At 44.8% G+C, this 16656-nt stretch overlaps 1 protein-coding gene across 1 annotated transcript in view; it reads left to right on the plus strand.

The window, feature by feature from the left end:
• The window catches only part of VWA3B (von Willebrand factor A domain containing 3B), a 78607-nt gene extending 76435 nt beyond the window's left edge, over positions 1-2172 (plus strand). Inside the window, exon 29 of the mRNA XM_042788258.1 lies at positions 1811-2172. Within this exon, the coding sequence (XP_042644192.1) occupies positions 1811-1974 (164 nt within the window). The 3' untranslated portion in view covers positions 1975-2172. The remainder of the gene's footprint in view (positions 1-1810) is intronic.
• The last annotated feature ends 14484 nt before the right edge of the window (positions 2173-16656 follow it).

Genomic DNA, 16656 nt, shown 5'->3' on the forward strand with positions numbered 1-16656 from the left:
CCTTTTTAATTTATAATGAGATGTGACTTGAAGCAATTACACTGATAATTGCTATAACTGCCAATATGGGGTAGGTGGGAGACCTTTGAAAATTATCCTTTTCTATCTTTTTCTGTGGCAAATCTAGTTCCTCTGAGTCGGGTTCAAGAGTGTAACAGCTGTGGCACCTGGCAGTCTAGTGGATTGGCTGGATTTCCCACAGTAGGGTTTCACATTTTTAGCACCCACTTGTTTCCCAATCTCGTTTTCCAGATAGTTCATTCAGCATTTGGAGAAAGCTACCGTAATAAAGCAGTGTTCCCATCTGTTGGTCATGGCTTGTTTAATAAGCGGTTCATGTCAATTCAGCTATGCTTGCATCTGTTACTCAGTGCAGCTGTGTGTGGCTAAGGGCTCCCAACAGCCTCCAGATTTAGCCGTTGGTTTTCTGTCGATAGTACAGTACAACTTGGCCAACACTGACTCTCTCTCCTGTCAGGGTTGTCCGCTCATAGAAAGAGTGTTAAACGTTCCGACTCTTTCCCCATAAAGAACGAAACATGGAGACGTGCCAGGGAAGCAAGTGCAGTTCCACCGGTGTGGGAGGCATGTGTTGGGATATCTGAGGGTGGAGAGGAAGGGCAATTCTGTCTGGGTTCTCGGAGCAAGACCAGAATGGATTCTTCCAACATCTTGGGAAGGTACATATAGGCCACAGGCACTGGCTAAAGAAAATAAAGTTTGTGAATTGTGTGTGATGGGGAACAGTCTTTTAACAGCGCATCTTTCATGCGCCCAGGGTAGCAGTATGGCCACAGTACCCTTCAGTGGCTTAGTCCAGCAATGTTTTTGTACTGCAGACAGATGCTGTCAGCTTGTAGGATACAGGCAAGAAATTTCCTGACACTCACACAGGTGAACTCCAGACTCCAGATGCTTTAGGTGCCCAAGAAGAATCAAAATGCTCCTTCTGTGTATCGAGGTGCCGATGTGCATTTATAAGTTAATTTTCAAAGGCACACTTTTGATTTTTAAACCCCTGGCTTCAGAGTTGTCAGTGGTAGCTATGGATGATCGGCATTCCTAGAACTAATCATACTCAAACTTGTACTCGCTATGTATTCAATCTACGCTGTTGCTTCCCCACTCTGTGTATCGTATCTTTATTCTTCAGATGCCTCCCACAGGTTTGTTTCCTACTACATTAGTGTTTCTTTTATGATCACTTAAAGCCAAAAAATCACCCCTAAAGAAATATATGAAGCCAAAAAGAGTAAACTATTTTGTTTACTTTGTTTCTTCTATTTTATTCTCTTTTTTTCCTCCAGCTTCTGATCTTTTGCCATTAGTTCATTATGACTGTCATTGTTTTGTGCCAGGAGGGTGCCTAGTAGTGTGTGGTCTCATTTGATATGATTGTAAAAAGTGACTTTTCAGGGACATAGTATGGTTGATAGCAAACTAGAGAAGATAAGCACGGTTGTACTGAGTCAAAGGTCCACGTACCCTGGACCCTGTCCCCAGCAGTGGCTAGAAGATGATTCCTGAGGAAGAGTAAGAACAAAGGCTGACATGTGAATAACAACAGCTACAAGCTTAGAAAATGAGAACACTTAAAAAGCACACTGGTTTGAACTTGTGAGGATGAAAACGAAAAGGGAAGCGGTGAAAAGACTCTTTACCCAGGACTACTGCTCTGTTACCATAGTCGGGGAGTCATTTGTTCCATGAGAGATTTCTGGGCGTGTGCTGAGGGGGTGTTGAACTGTTGTCTCCAAGCTCGTGGCGGGTCAATGTCTTCTCTCACTAAAGAGTACCTGTTCTCTCCTAGCACCTTCATTCTCCATTTCATCAATCTGGCGTTCATCAAGGTGTCAAACCCTGCAGTCACCGAGCGCTTCAGCGCCCAGCTCACCAAAGTATCCCTGTTGCTTGTACAGTCCTGCTGTAGAAAAGTCTCCAGAGCCTGGTAAAACCAACATCTCCAGAAATTAGAGTCACCATGGAGCAGCAAGGATTGGCAGGACAGCCTCAGCACCGCTGCGCAGAGCAAAGGGAGCCGCGTGAAGGCTGCGTGATGAAGGAGCTTGTGAGGGACGGGTGAGGCTGCAGATGGGAAAGACCTGTAACACCTGTAACTGTAAAAGTTTATTCCTTGAATCAAAAATAAACTGACTAGTTAATGCCAAATTATTTATGGTTTTGCAGATTTACTTTGGAGGTATGAAAGAGAAACAGTGTCAGAGGTTTGCTGCTTAAAAATATCAATACAAGAAGAGAGAATGGAAAATTGTATTTGTCAGAGTATCCTTTGTTTGCAGTAGACCTATTTGATTTATTAACTGTGGGTCTTTCCTACCAAACACCTTTTCCCAAACTGACTCAGTCTATAAAGCACCTGGGAAGACTTACCCAGTTTGCCAGTGGTGCTGACTTGTACATGTATCTGTCCTAAAGCTTTTCCACTGATGGGGACTGTCCCATGAGAACACAGATGAGGTGCTTTTCCCTCGAAGACTCACCTCTTAGTAACACAGACTTAGACCAAGGGCTGAATTCTTCTCTGTGATGTTGGATATAAAGCCAGTGCTACCCTGAGGGCAGAGGAGTTGCTTCCGTGTTCAGGCATTATAAATGAAATCAGGAACTGCACCTAGATACATTTAGGAGCATCTCTACTCTTAGCTCACAAATAATGGATAGGTGACTGAACCCAGTCAAAGAAAAAAAAAAAAATCCAAATAAAGATTCATTTTCTCTATCTAATGAGTGTAATGTGATATTCACTGTCCAAGACATGACATTTGCTATGACACAGAGTCAGGGGGATGTAGTGTGTTTAGCACTGAAGATCCTCACCTCAACCAAAGTATGACTTGTGGATGTAGTGACACAACTGTATGGTTGTCTGGGGATTTCTGTTAAGAGGGTGAATACCGATTCTTATTTTTTTTGGCATATCAAGGTGAGTGGACGTTAAAGACTCTCGCAACCTTGACTGCCGATACCTATGCAACTTCGAGGCAGATATATGTATTCATTTTTACATTTGAAGTGGAGTTAAAAGATACACTTCACCACATAGAAACAGAAGGTGGCCAATTAAAGTATACACGTCTGTACTGTAACCCAGTGGTACATTTATGTTTGGTGAACTCCAGCTTTTATGGTAGCCAATTTAATCACAGACCTCTTTTGTGTTCTAGATACAGGATGCATTTATAACTGGGTCTGACTGCTAGGATGTTCTTCTGCTTTGATGTAACAGTAATATCTCAGGTCTTTGCGTCTGTCTTATCACTTCTTCCACACGTTGATTCTTCCCTTTTTAGATGTCTTTCTCAGATGAAGAACAGTCTCAGATTAATATTACATTACTATTACATTCCACATATCTTCCTGAATGAATTAGCAAACATTACAGATGGCTGCATGACCAAACAAAGAGGAGTAGAGACAGTGTCACCTTACAGGATGGTGTGTGGCCACGCTGGCTCCCGTGGATGCCTGGAGCGTAACGGCGTCGCTGCAGCTTTCGGACGGTGGTGACGGGGGTGCTGTGCTGGCCGTGCCCAGGGGCTCGGGCGCTGGCGGGGCCTCTGGCACGGGGAGCCCAGGACATCGCCGCAGCCGACCGTAAATTGCTGCATGTTGTTAGAGAGGCTTTGGCACAGCTCTGTGGGGGCATCATTTCCATCAGTGGCAAAATAAGTGGGCCAGAAATACAGAAGACATTTCCTCTGCTCAAGAGAGGTTATTCCGTGCTGGGGCTGGCTGGAGCCCAGGCATTTTACCATACGGCTTCTCTCCCGTGTTTTCTGTGTGTTTGTGTCTGTTTAGAATAAAAGTGAGGAAGCGCCTTATGCGAGTGAGGGGTCTCCATTTCATGCATCCCACTTCTTCCAAACACTAAATATTCCACTTAGCACAGAGTAACCATGGTAGCATGGTGAGAGCATTGACTTTTTGGCCCTGAAATCTGAAACAAGCAGAGCAATGAAGAGGAGACATCCCAAACACCGTGAAATGCTCAGCTCCCACCAAAGGTCTTTCTGTGTTGCTAGTACCTCGCTCTCGTGAGGTTAGTTCCCAGTACAATGGCATGGGTGAAATACTCTGGTTTGATGTTACAGATGCAGGAAGGTCACATTTGGTTCGTGGCAAAGCTGGTAGAGTCTCCCTTGAGGCCAGTGTGAAGGCAACACCTGGAGCTGTTGTGGTGCTTATTACCAAATCTCAAGGACCCACTCAGAGAAGGACAAGGTGCCACATTATTTTCAGATGAATCACCTCCTGCCCTAGGAGAACTAAAAGTACCGTGCTTAACACCCTGCTTCTCTGGGGCTTGGTTTACTGGATGTGCTTCTATATACACACACCCTGAAAATTTCCAGCCCTGCTGTCTGCGCTTCACATTTTAAACAGCCATTAATATGAAGTGAGAATAGCCTGATGCCATCATTTAGGAGACAGTATAAAAACAGTTGTCTCTCTATAGTCGGTGGAGGCAAACAGAGTTTCTGAGGATATATTTTAGACATCTCCTCTCGGGTGCTGCCTTTAGGCATATCACAGGTGCCTACTCTAGGCGGAGAGTTCAGGTGTACACTTGGCCTGGAAAATCCTATTCACTGTCTGTGCAAAGAAGTATTTCCCAGCAGAACACTGAGCTATCAATTTTGGGAAATTGTTGAGGTTTTGATACCTCTTTCTGTCTTGGTGTGGAGCTAAAAAAAAAAAAAAAAAAAAAAAAAGCATATAGACATTTTTATTTAGTAAAGGAGAATTATGGAGTTTGTGTAGCCAGAATGACCTTGCAGTCAGTGGGATGTGAGGGGGACTGTTGAAATTCCTATGTAGCCCAATTCAGGGAAGACTTAAACCTGGGAAAAACTGTAATTCTGACATGGTCTACTCTGGAAGTTGCAGCATGGATAGTTCATGTTACTTTCTGCAGGTCAGGCTTCGTTCTTACTCCATGATGCCCTGAAGTTTTCTCTTGGAGAATGGAGCTGGCACACATGTGGCATCCCTGGTTACACGGAATCACTGGGGACCTGCTCTACCCAGAGGAAAAATTGGAAGTAATATCACTATACCACAGCATCCATGGAATTTTAGGCTAGGATAGCTGGAAAGATATATTTTTACTATGGGCATGATCCCTTTGCTTTTCTGGAGGAAATGGCACTGCCAGTGAATGGAAAAGCCCTGTATATTTTGGTAGAAATTATATCTAATTGAAAAGATTTTTGAACTGAAAATGTGGTTGACCCCCAGGAATGTGTTTCAATCACAGAGACTTTAGACTCTATCTGCTCACAGTTTTAGCAGAAGAAGATGCGTCTCAGTCAGACTAATTCAGCATTGACATGATCATCTCATCTGTGTCTCCTGTGATTACTGTGCATTTGAGGCTGAACACGTGCAATTCCAATGACATGGACAAAATGGAGTCCGAGCCAATTTTGCGGTACATATTGTTCAAGTATGTGCAGGTGGATTGTATGCCACCCCACAGTGATGAAAACTGGGATCCTCTTGAAAAAATGGCTGAAGAAAATTCACCTTAGTATTCCACTGGGTGCAACACAAATCTGTGAGAAACACAAACAGGATTGTTACCCGAGCACGGGATCAAAACTGGCAGCACCTGTAGCCTGAACGGTGAATCCTTCTTTTGCGTAAAGGGTGGTCATCAATCACTGTTGGTTCTTTAGACAAGCTGCGTACAAAGGCTGATTTATTATAGAAATATGAATGGTGATGGATGAGTTCCCTCTTCTCTTGTTATTGAGGATCCATTTCACTGTTCCTTTCTGGATGTGCGGTCTGACCTCGAGAAGCACCTGTCATGGGAAAATGTTTATTAATTTTCCTTGCTGCGGTGCACGAGACTTTTTCCTGCCTGAGTTTGGTTAACCGTCTCATTGCATTGCTTTGTATTAAGCCTTGGAACTGCCAGGATGATTTATTCTTTTCATTCGAACATTCCTGTTGGCCCGTTTGCACAACGTGAGCTCTGTCCCGAGCTCCACACCGAGCTGCAGGTGTACAGCAGGTAATGTTTTCATACGCTTGCTGCTTTCCACTGATCTGTTTTAAGGAAGCAAGAAGCATTACTGCGGTCTGTCAACAAGATGAATTTTCCAATTAGATTTGCCAGATGGCTGAGCTTGACCAGGATGGCCTAATTTCAGGATCTGTTAATAGAGCATAACCAGATGACCAAAAATCCAGGTTGCTGGTTCCTTGTGCTGCCTCATACAAAGTTGGCAGTGGGGGGATTTGGGTTGCCTGTCTGGCTTTGACTGGCCAAGACTATGCTCAGATTTCTTTGTCATTCTCATTCAGCTACTAAGATGGTACTTTCCCTATCCACTGTCCCCTACATTTCTGTTTCTTTTTTGATAAAGAAAGATAGCCTACAAAACAAAGAAACAAACATAATCCCCCCCCCCCCGCCAAAAAAAGAAGAAAAAAAAAAAAAAAAACAAAAAAAACCCTAAAAACCCATATTCACTCCCACCTCTATTTGTCATTCTGGATCAAACTCAGGGGTTGGGACTCAGCCCTGTCATTCAGCATTGCATGCATTCACTGGTGCTGCACGAGAAGGTAAAAAAGAGACACTTCATACTGGACTGCTCAGTTGAGCAAGAGAAAGGCGTAGGGAGAGAACCAGTTAGCTGTCATACTGATAGCATGGCCATGAAGCTCTGGAGGTCCAAGGGAAGTAAGGATAAAAGGGGAAATGAGAGTAAAGGCTTTTACGAGACCAGCTGGTTGAACTGGAGGAAGGGGAAAAACATTGGAGATTGAATTAATTTAGCAAGTCACCAGTAGCCTCCTATTCAGCTGTGAAACTAGGAAATCAGATCAATGTTCTACCTTCCAAGAAGAAGGGCAGTTTCATGGGAGAAGTTTGTACAGCACACTTTGGCTCGATCCACGCAGGTATGCAAAGGACCTTCTCCTCCACGGCAGTTTGCTTTCTTGCCCAGCGAGAGCACTGCTAGCTTGGCTGCTGTACAGGTACAGCTGTGCTCCACGGGGCTCCGTCCTTTGCTAAATGACACTGGGAGATCACAGAGCTGCTCTTAGCCACACACCCACACAGCTCGGGGGGGATCTGGGCCACCCGTAACCCCTTCCTGCTGATAAAATGAGGGTGTCAGCACCAAACCGGAGGTTTTCCCCCAGCTGTGGGCTGCTTCTCCTGGGAGGAGGGGGTGCTGGGCAGAAAAGGGTGCAGGCTTACGCTGACTGCTCTTGAAAACAGCGGTTAGCAACGCCAGTCCCTGGAGCCGGGCCGGCAGCACTGAGCAAGTGCTGTCCCTAGCCAAGCCACGGGAGGAGGTTTGCTGACGGAGCCTTGCTTGTTTCTGGAGAGACACCTCAGTCAGGCTCAGTAGTACCCAGGTTCCAGTGTAATAGAAAACATGCTGGAGGGTAAAACCCTGTGAGGATTGATTTCAGCACATCGCAAACTCAGTCTTCTAATTACAGGGCTGTAAGTAAAGGTTAGACGCCAACAAATACAAACACATCTTTGGCCCAAGCTGAACACCAGCTCACTTTGCCCAGTTCTCCCACTTCAACCAGCTCTCGTGGTTGGGGCCTCAGCTCTGACGGTGCCGCCCCTTCCTCCGAAAGTTGCCCCATGTCTCAGTCCTCGGCAGGTTTAGGAGAGGCAGTCGTCCCTCCCCAGCGGCATTCCCTGCTCCCCACAGTTCCTCCACAGGTAACTCAGAGCTGAGCATTGCAATGTCCATGCCGTTGCCTCGCCGACTCCCTGTTTTCCACACAATCTTTAGCTGCCCGAGGCTCCCAGGGAAAGGATGTTGGGAAATTCAGGTCACAGCTACCTGCATGCACCGGTCTGGAGCCCAGTTTTGTGATTATAAGCTGACTTTTCTCGATGTCAGAGGGTGATGAGGAGACTGGAGGCCCCTGCATGTGTCATCTTTGTTTTATGCTGTGTGTCTCCAGAAGAGAGGAAAGAAGGTCAAAGAGGGATGGAGATTTAGGACAGGAGATCCCATAGTTTTCATGGAAGCTGATAAGACAGGGATATTTTAGGACTTTTCCTCAGACTGCTCGTGTCTTTTTCCTCTGGAAATAGCCTTTTGTCTGGAGAGATATGGTCATGGACAGGTAGACAAGGTTTTCCAGGCAGCCATTGTATGGTTCAGCATAGAAAGAAGAATGGTGGTGTATTACAGGGCCTCATTTGCCAAGGTGGTCTTTTTTTTTCTTCCTAGAGCTTACCTTTGATCTCACTTATACATTTATTCCCCAGCATCTGAGTGGTTCCTCTGTAACATTGCTTTGGGACTATTGTCCTCGGTTTCAGTAGTTTAAAAAATAATTACTCTCACTTAATTTCACAGGAGTGGCTAAGGCAGGATTAGATGTAAAGCTTTTGGTTTTAGGACTGTGGCTAATCACACTACCACTAGTTCCCCTGAGATAAACTCAGAGTTTCGGGCTCATCTGAGCTCTAAAACTCAAGGCTAACCTGAACAGTCTGGCAGATCTTCTCCGGTTTTGCTGTAAAGATTCAGAACAGATCAGACTTTTTCAAACCTGCTCCAAGCTTTGTACCCAGGAGATCCCAACCTCCAGCTATGCTCTCCCTAATCCTGGAGTGCATTTTGAGTTCACAGCACTGCACACCTGAGTTCACATGTAGGTTACCATGTTTTTGCCTCTCCTGCTCATCCTTTTTAACTTTTCCAGGCAGATTTCCTCTGCAAACACTTCAGTCAGCGCCCTAAGTCAACCAGAAGCCGTACGAAGGTGACTACGGTTGCACTGAGCCTGCCTGGATCAGCCCGGGCGATCAGCAGCCTGCTTTGGCTTAAAATCCACCCTGCACTACCAGACCTACACGACTGCTAGTAGGCTCAGAGTCAAAGCAGCGCTTGGCTGCTTGTGCTTGGAAACAAAATCCGGGCCAGCAGTAAGGAATAAATACTTGTGGACACCGACTCTTCAAGCTGAGCCTTCTCCTCGGACTGGATCGCTAACGCTCCCTCCTCCCTGGACGCCCCTGCCCGTGCTCCAGGGCCAGCCCTCGGGTCTGGGGGGGACCAGTCCCCCCACTTGCTGGGATGAAGCGGGACTCTGCTAGGAACGTGACGGGGGATTTCCGCGGGGGGATGGTCTCCTTACATACCGGCAGCTTGTAGAACGATGATCTCCCCACGCTCTTTCTGGTACAACACGCTGTGAATCTACTCGCTTCTCATGGCTAAAACAGAAACCCAAACCTTTTACCACGAACTGCGTGTGGGAAGCGAATTCAGGCAACGCAGTGAATACAGATGGGAAACACAGCCGAAAATGTTTTGCTTTCTTTCCACTATTCTTCACGTTTTTAATCTTCTCTGCCTGTCTGCAGAGCCTGGCTTTGTTCTGAAAGGCTTTTCACACATACTGCATTCATTTACCACCCACAGATGCTGCCTGTGTATCCTTTCCTGTTATTTTCATTGATTTAACATGAAAGTCACCTTGAGCTGAATGAGCTTTGTCCTTGCTAGGTGTGCAAAGTATTGAAAAATATAAAGATAAGCATACAAAATAGAGGGGCTGGGCAAGGTTTTGTAGGGATTGCTGTTGGAGGAGGTCATGGATGCTGACTCTGAGCTGTCTGTAAAAAGGCAAGATGCCACAGGACTGAATAGACAGCTCATAGAATGGTGGCAGACTAGACACCAAGACAGGGCATGTTACACCTTTCAGTACTTGTTCTGGAATCCATTTTTTCCTGATCAGAAGCATATTTGGGTACTTACTGACCAGTTTTTCATGCACATCAAGACAGGTGACATGGGGTCTGTATGTCATTTGCTTGCGGATAAATTAGAAATGGTATATCACCTGAGGAAAAAAATCTTTCACAGGAAAGTTCCTGCCCAGGTTTATCATCAACCTTGCTCCTCTGCAGCTGCTTTACAGCTGAAGGAAACTCAGATCCTTCCTTGCCAAGCAAGAGGCAGCTCTTCAACCGACAGCTTGGTATTGAGCGCTCAAATATTTTTTGGCACATGAATTTGAAAATATGTTTTCAGACAATTACATTGTGAGTATGCCTGCAGTGCTGGCAGTTGAATGTTGGTCCATTTGTTCTCTTAATTAAATATATGGCTAAATGCATTTAGCCACGTTAGTGTTGGCTGGGACGAGTGGTGCTGTGCTTGCTCATCCCCTGCAGCTCTGCCAGCCCTCGTGGTCAACGAGCAGCCGCACGCTGTCACTGTGTGCATTCATCCTGAGCACAAAAGCTACACAGAGACTTCCTTCATGTCTTCCTTGACAAAATTAATTTTTTTTTGCATCTTCTTTCTCATTTTCATTTTGGAATCTTTAGCTTAATTCTGGCTGCAAGAGCAGCAGGAGATTGCATGTTTTACCTCCACGGAGAAATGGGTTACACTCCAGGGAAAAGCTTAAGAGCATGTGCTTTTTAAATGGCACAACAGAGCAGAGCACCATCATTTTCCATAGTCGGTGGGTATTTGGGGCATCCTTTCTCCTGTAAATGTGTGACACTTTGTGCAGGGTGGAATCCAGTCCACCGAAACGAGCTTTCCTAGTGACAAGCTGTTGTCTGACTAGTAACTTGTGGTCCATTTTTCTCCCTTTTCTAAGCCTACCCACCCTGTATTGCTTAAAAAGAGGTCAATGCATATAAATGACCAGTCTGACCTGTTTTAACCATAACCTGTCCAGTTTGACTGCAAAAGCCTTGGAGTTCACAGCACGCCAAAGCACTGAACACAATATTCCTCACCTCCCACCATCGACTGTGTCTCCCAATGAAACTTTTGTTCCTTATGTGACCTTATGCATATGTGGTTTATATGTGCTCTGTCAAGCACTTTTTAACTTCAAAGAAGTCAGGGAGAAGCTGAGAGGTCAGGTCCACTCCTTCACAGAAAACGGCAAGGAGAGGTCTGAGAATACTCATGTAGTGGCTGGGGTGGAGTAGGTAATAAAAAAATAAACTTTTCTTTATTATACATGGTATCTACATGCACATCTATTGCTGGTTTGCCTCTTTTTTTTTCTTCAGTTAGATTATGAATACTTCTATAAGGGCTTAGGTCTTCTTACAAGCTGTATAATACTGAGCTCAATGGTACTGCAGGTTTGATCTTTCCGGCAGTGGCCCCAGACAGCTTTAAGGGGTTGTTGTTACAGGCACTCTACACCCCAACGTACATGACTTCAGTTAATTCCCATAATATTTACCTGGTACTTTCAATTATATAATACTTTAAAAATGTGCCTCACTTGTGACCTAAATGGATTTTTATGGACTAAGATGTACAAAAGAAAGTTAGACAAGTCAGTGGTAAGACCCATACTTGACAATTTTAATCTGCGAGTTGAAACCTAAACGCAAGCACTTGGTGAGGAGTACACGTGTGTCCATGATAGAGATCTAGCATCTAACCAAGTGGAGTGGGAGGAAAATCCAGTGATTCGGGATGTAGATGTGGTACTCATGAATACTGTAGCCAAAAATATGCTTCCTGAGGAAGTCTAAATAAATTAAGGAACTTTAAAAATCTCTATTTTATTTCTCTTCAGACACAAGGAATAAAGCAAACAGGATAAAGTCCAGCTGCCTAGACGCATCTGTCCCATGCTATCTGAGATGCCTACGGGTCTCCAAGACATCTGGTTCAGGGTGGCATATATGACATAAGACTCATGGAAGACTTGTTTGGTCTGGCGGCTGGGTGCTGGGTGAGATAATCCACAGCACTTGAAATAGCACTGAGTCCTGACAGTGAAGCCATTCCCATTCCCTCTGGTGAATACTGCAGGAGAGGCTTAGGTTTGTCCATTTATGTCCATCACTATTTATATCTGCTTGATTATGTGAAGATTAGAAGAAGTCATTTTGCACCTAGAAAGCTTTAGAAAACAAAGGTACACCTACTGATACCAAGACATGCCACAGGGAAAAAAAAAAAAAAAATCTTTAAAAACATTCTCAGCCATTGCCTGGAAAGTCATCAAGAGAACATTTACCCATTTTGCAAGGTACATTGAAAAATCATTCAAGTCTAAAAAACAGTAATAAATGACATAAAAACATTAACATGTCTACCATCCTGAAACTTGCTGATGGTAAAGGCAGATCTTTTAGCTGGACAGCAAAGAGAAAGCCTTCCTGGCTGAGGAAATAGCACCTTTTTCATCTGTTGCAACCTACAGGTAGGTTCAGCTGTGAATGGAGTTTCAGGCCCTGTCAGTGCCGTTCTCCCTTGCACGCCTGCTTTTGTACTTGACCCATTTGCTCTTTCTGTTTGTTCAAACACCACTTCACTATAGGAAGAAAGAAGCCCCTGTGGCTCTTTTCTCCTATCAGCCTGGCAAAGCAAACGAGAAAGGGAGCTTCTCTCTTCTACGAGAGCCCTGTTTGCCTGCGGTTGCACGCCCTGAAGGTGCCTGAAGAGGCAGGCGGTTACGGAGACATTCAAAAATATTTATTTCTTGCTGACTTCAGTGGCTGCTGCTCCTGCCAATGCCACAAAATGTGTAAGTAACCCTAAAACTCTGGCCCAGGGCTCCCCCCACGTGCACACGACGTGAGGGTGCTGACGCTGTGTGCTTCCCAGCACATGATTTTTTTGTTGTGAGTTGTAGTCAATAGGATATATTCCATATAGTGAACTCAAGTTTTCCTTTAAGCTTACACCCTCTACTGTTCACTCCTGCATATGATGCATAAACAAAATAGGGCCATGATTAAAGAGTCTACTGAGTTCTGTGGTACAGTGATTTCTAGAGTACTGTCTTAACTTTATTTTTGTTATTCTTTGAAAGTAGGACAGCAGTGATTTAGTCAACTGACCTACCTTGTAAGCCTTTCAGAAAAAGTAACATGGAGCAATGTCACTTTTCAATAGTTTTGATATAGTATACAACTTTAAGATCTATTTTTAAAAATATCTGTGATTCCTGCAGCGCCATGAATGGCCTATTCATACCTTGATGCTTTTGAATGTTGGGGCCTTAGTTTGGCAATAAGAAGTTTGTGAAGCTGATTTTTCTTTTCTTTTTTTTTTTTTAATGCTATAGTTTTATTTGATGTAGTCATGAAAGTTGAATGGAGTTTTGTTGTGAACGGTGATTGCTCACATTTCAGAAGTTTTAATTTTGGAGAAGACACTCCTCTTCTTTTCTGTGTTTAAAAAGTCCATGTGAATGAGTTATCAGACTCTGAATTACCCTGTAAACCAAACATCCGGGCTTGCCTACCTCTGAATTGTAGGCACACGCCATTCACCAGCTGTCTATGTACTGATCAGCCCATGCTTTGAGAATGAGGTCAAGGCAAATGAAATAGCTCTGGATTGAAATATTATTTGTCACTGGAAGAAGGGTGCTAAAACCAAAAGGACTTTTAGTTCTTCTTTATGAAAGACAGCTACATGGCAATGGAAGAGGTGGAAGAAACTGCTGAGCTCTCCTCCCTGGTTTCTCAGTAGCATGACACAAGTGTGTGAAGCTCAGCTTTAGTTTCCTTATTTTTGCATAAAACCATCTAGCACACTGTGCTTTCTAGCAATCCCCATCTCCCTTGGCAAGAAAAGAGTTTGAGGATACCCTAACTTTAGGAATGTTATTTTCTAGGGTCATGAAACTTGTCCTTCAGTGCTATTCTCCATATGTAAGGCAATAAACGGGGAGCTAACTTTGTGAATAGAATCTGCCAAAACTTTCCTTTTCCTCTCACCATTACCAGCATCAAATCAGTCAGTATTTGTTGTTCTGTGTGTAGGCAGATGCAAGCATGGTTAATTCTTACCAGTCTCACAGGATTTTATCGGGATTAATCTCATGAGTTCTTCAATTTTACTGACAGCCTCTGAAGCGATTTCCAGAAACCCTCTGGCTCTGTCTCTAGCCCTTGGGTTTGCTGACCATGCAAAGTTTTCCCTGAGTTTCCTTTGTGCTGAAAAAAAGAGTCGCTGTCCTGGGAAACCCCTTTTCCCCGCAGCAGCCGTGCTGCCATTTCTCATTTGAGTTTCCAAGGGGCATCAGAAGATTAGCTGCAATCTCTTCGCAGGCTGCTAATGCAGAGTGCTGCGTGACAGCGCCTTGCTGCCCCTCTGCATAGGACAGTGGGCAGTAAACAGAATCGTGTTCACTGGTGCTGCAGTGGTCTTAGCAAAGATGTAGTGACACCCCTGCCTCGAGCCCTGCTGAAATAGCTGTAACTGCCCCCAGGCAACGCCACAGGCCTACCCAGGCCACGGGGCAGAGCGTGGTGCAGAGTCCTCGGCCCTCGCGCGTGGGCACCATCCGCCTTCCAACTTGTGTTTCACTGGGAGTTACTGCTAGGGGGGGTCTTTGGTCACTGTATAGGATTTTTAAGTATGTTATGTGTTTGCTGAAATAAAAGTCCTGTTGGTATGGAATTAGGACAAGCTGGCCTGAAACTAGTATGATTTCATCGTCTCGATGAATATGTGCATGCTGTTAAGCTATGGTAGGCCACGCCAGTCCGTGACAAGTTTTCATGCCTTAACCACGTGCGTGCGTGTAAATTGAAAGGAGTTAGGGTATAGGTAGCCTAGCGCTCACGCTACCAAGACAGGCGTCTCCCCCAAAGAGAGACAGAAGAGCCATCTAACAAGAACATGTTTCTCCCACCAAAAGAGCAGCGAGAGCCAGTAGCGTGCCCTGTTCACGTCAGTCAGCACGGGAGCGTATCAATCACTGGCCTGAGCGCTCAGCCTGTTTGTTTATGCAAAGCTTCTATACAAAGATTTCTGGTGTTTCTGCCTTTGCTGTCTGTGGTCATCTCGGTATCATAAGACACCAGCTCCCACCTGCCCCAGCCAGGGATTTTTGCCCTTTAAAAGCATTTCTTATTCAGCATTTCACCTGTACCCCATCTAATGTGTGTGAGCCGGGGCTGGCCACATCTGTCCATGAAACCGTAGTCTGGGCACTGCAGGTCTGGCTGCAGGTTGTCAGCATGGAACCATGTCGGGCTGCTGCCGCCCTGCTTTACTCTCTGGTCCGCAGAAAGTCATATAAAGACATTTAACAGTACCAGAGAAATGAAGATTCAGCAGAACTCAGTGTTTTTACTGGAATATTGAACTTTCTGCCACATTTTCAGATGCGTGCTTTTTATGGCTGTTATTAACACCAGTAGTAGCAAGGCATACTTTATACCTTGAACCTCGTATACAGTAAATGGAAATAAATGGTGTTGGCTAAAAAAACTCAAAAAAAAAAGGATTTTTTTCTTCTCCTCTTTGCTCAATGGTTGAGGTAAGTCATTGCTTTCTGATAGGAGGCATCAGACTGCTCGAAGTCTGTTGAAATGAGACATCTGGAGCTTGAGACAAATGGACACTTGGAGCTGTTAGCCCCTGGTAGCTTCCCCATTTACTTTCTTTAGTTCTTTAATTTCTTTACATCCAAGTTTACAGCTTGGCACAGCGCTTACAGAAAGCAGTTAGAGACCTACCACTCATCATTTGCCTTGTGTATCTCAGGACACAGTCCATCTCAGAGTCTGGGCAGACTGTTGTTAGATCCATGTAAACATATTTACGAGTTTGTGAAGGAGATGTCTTTAATCTGTGATTACCAACATTTGGCTGCAGCCTGTCAGCTGAGTTTCCTCAGACTCATTAGCGAGGCCCAGCAATGACAGCAACTGCCTTCATAAAGCAAAATAAGAAAAGCTTTTAAGCCTTACTTATGTTTCACATGAGTGTCTCTCTTTCCTTGTGCTTGCTGCTAATAGACCACCATTATGTGACTGAAAATGCCAATTTATTCTGTTTGGAGGAGTTGGGCTGTGTCCCTACCAGTTCCTCAAGCCTGACTAGCATTTTGCTAAGATTCCCCTAGAGACAGCAGGATAGTTTTATTTTCACTAAGAGATAAAATTGTCTTGAGAAACAACATAAAATATAAGTGTTCTTGTGTATACGTATTGTCCCAACTTAGTCACCTGGGAAACATTAACAAGGCTGCATTTGCAATCATGTTTGTTTAAACGGAGCAGCATGAAAACTCACAGAAAAATCCCCACAGCTCCCTGAGCGTCTGTAGTGCTTCTGCACGGCTGACCGAGCCCGTGTCTTCCGGCAGCTTGACTCGCACAAGATGGAAAGTGAATTTGCAGGTAGGCTTGCAGCCAGTGGGAATTTCCACACCTCACAGCCCCCGAGCTGAGCCCCCGCTCACCAGCGGCCGTGCACTCCCCATCCCTCCGGGCTCTCTTCTGACACAGAACCAGCCATGGGCACGTACTTGCTTTGCTGCTAAATACTCCGTAAACTGGCGGCACTACATAAATGATACAGCGGAGTGCTCACTCCGGCAACAGGCAGGAAGGTTTCCTATCTGTCTAAACCTCAGTCTGATCTTACGCAAACACCTCTATTTGCTGTGGCAGGAACACCAAACAATATTAGAATCTTACTGTTCATTCTTTGGAAAGTTTAGCCTGTAATGGCTTTTGCTTGTAAAAATGACCGGCTTTAGGTGGATGCGAAGGTTTCCAGTTATATATCAAGGTTCCAATCCTGTTACACTAAAACGTGTGGGATGCTGCCATGGTTTGAGCCCAGAGCGCAACAGAGCACCATGCAGTTGTTCACTCAACCCTTCTCCTCTCAGGAA

This window comes from Tyto alba, unplaced genomic scaffold (genome assembly GCF_018691265.1).
Source record: "Tyto alba isolate M040663 unplaced genomic scaffold, T.alba_DEE_v4.0 Super-Scaffold_14, whole genome shotgun sequence".
Classification (NCBI taxonomy): Eukaryota; Metazoa; Chordata; class Aves; order Strigiformes; family Tytonidae; genus Tyto; species Tyto alba.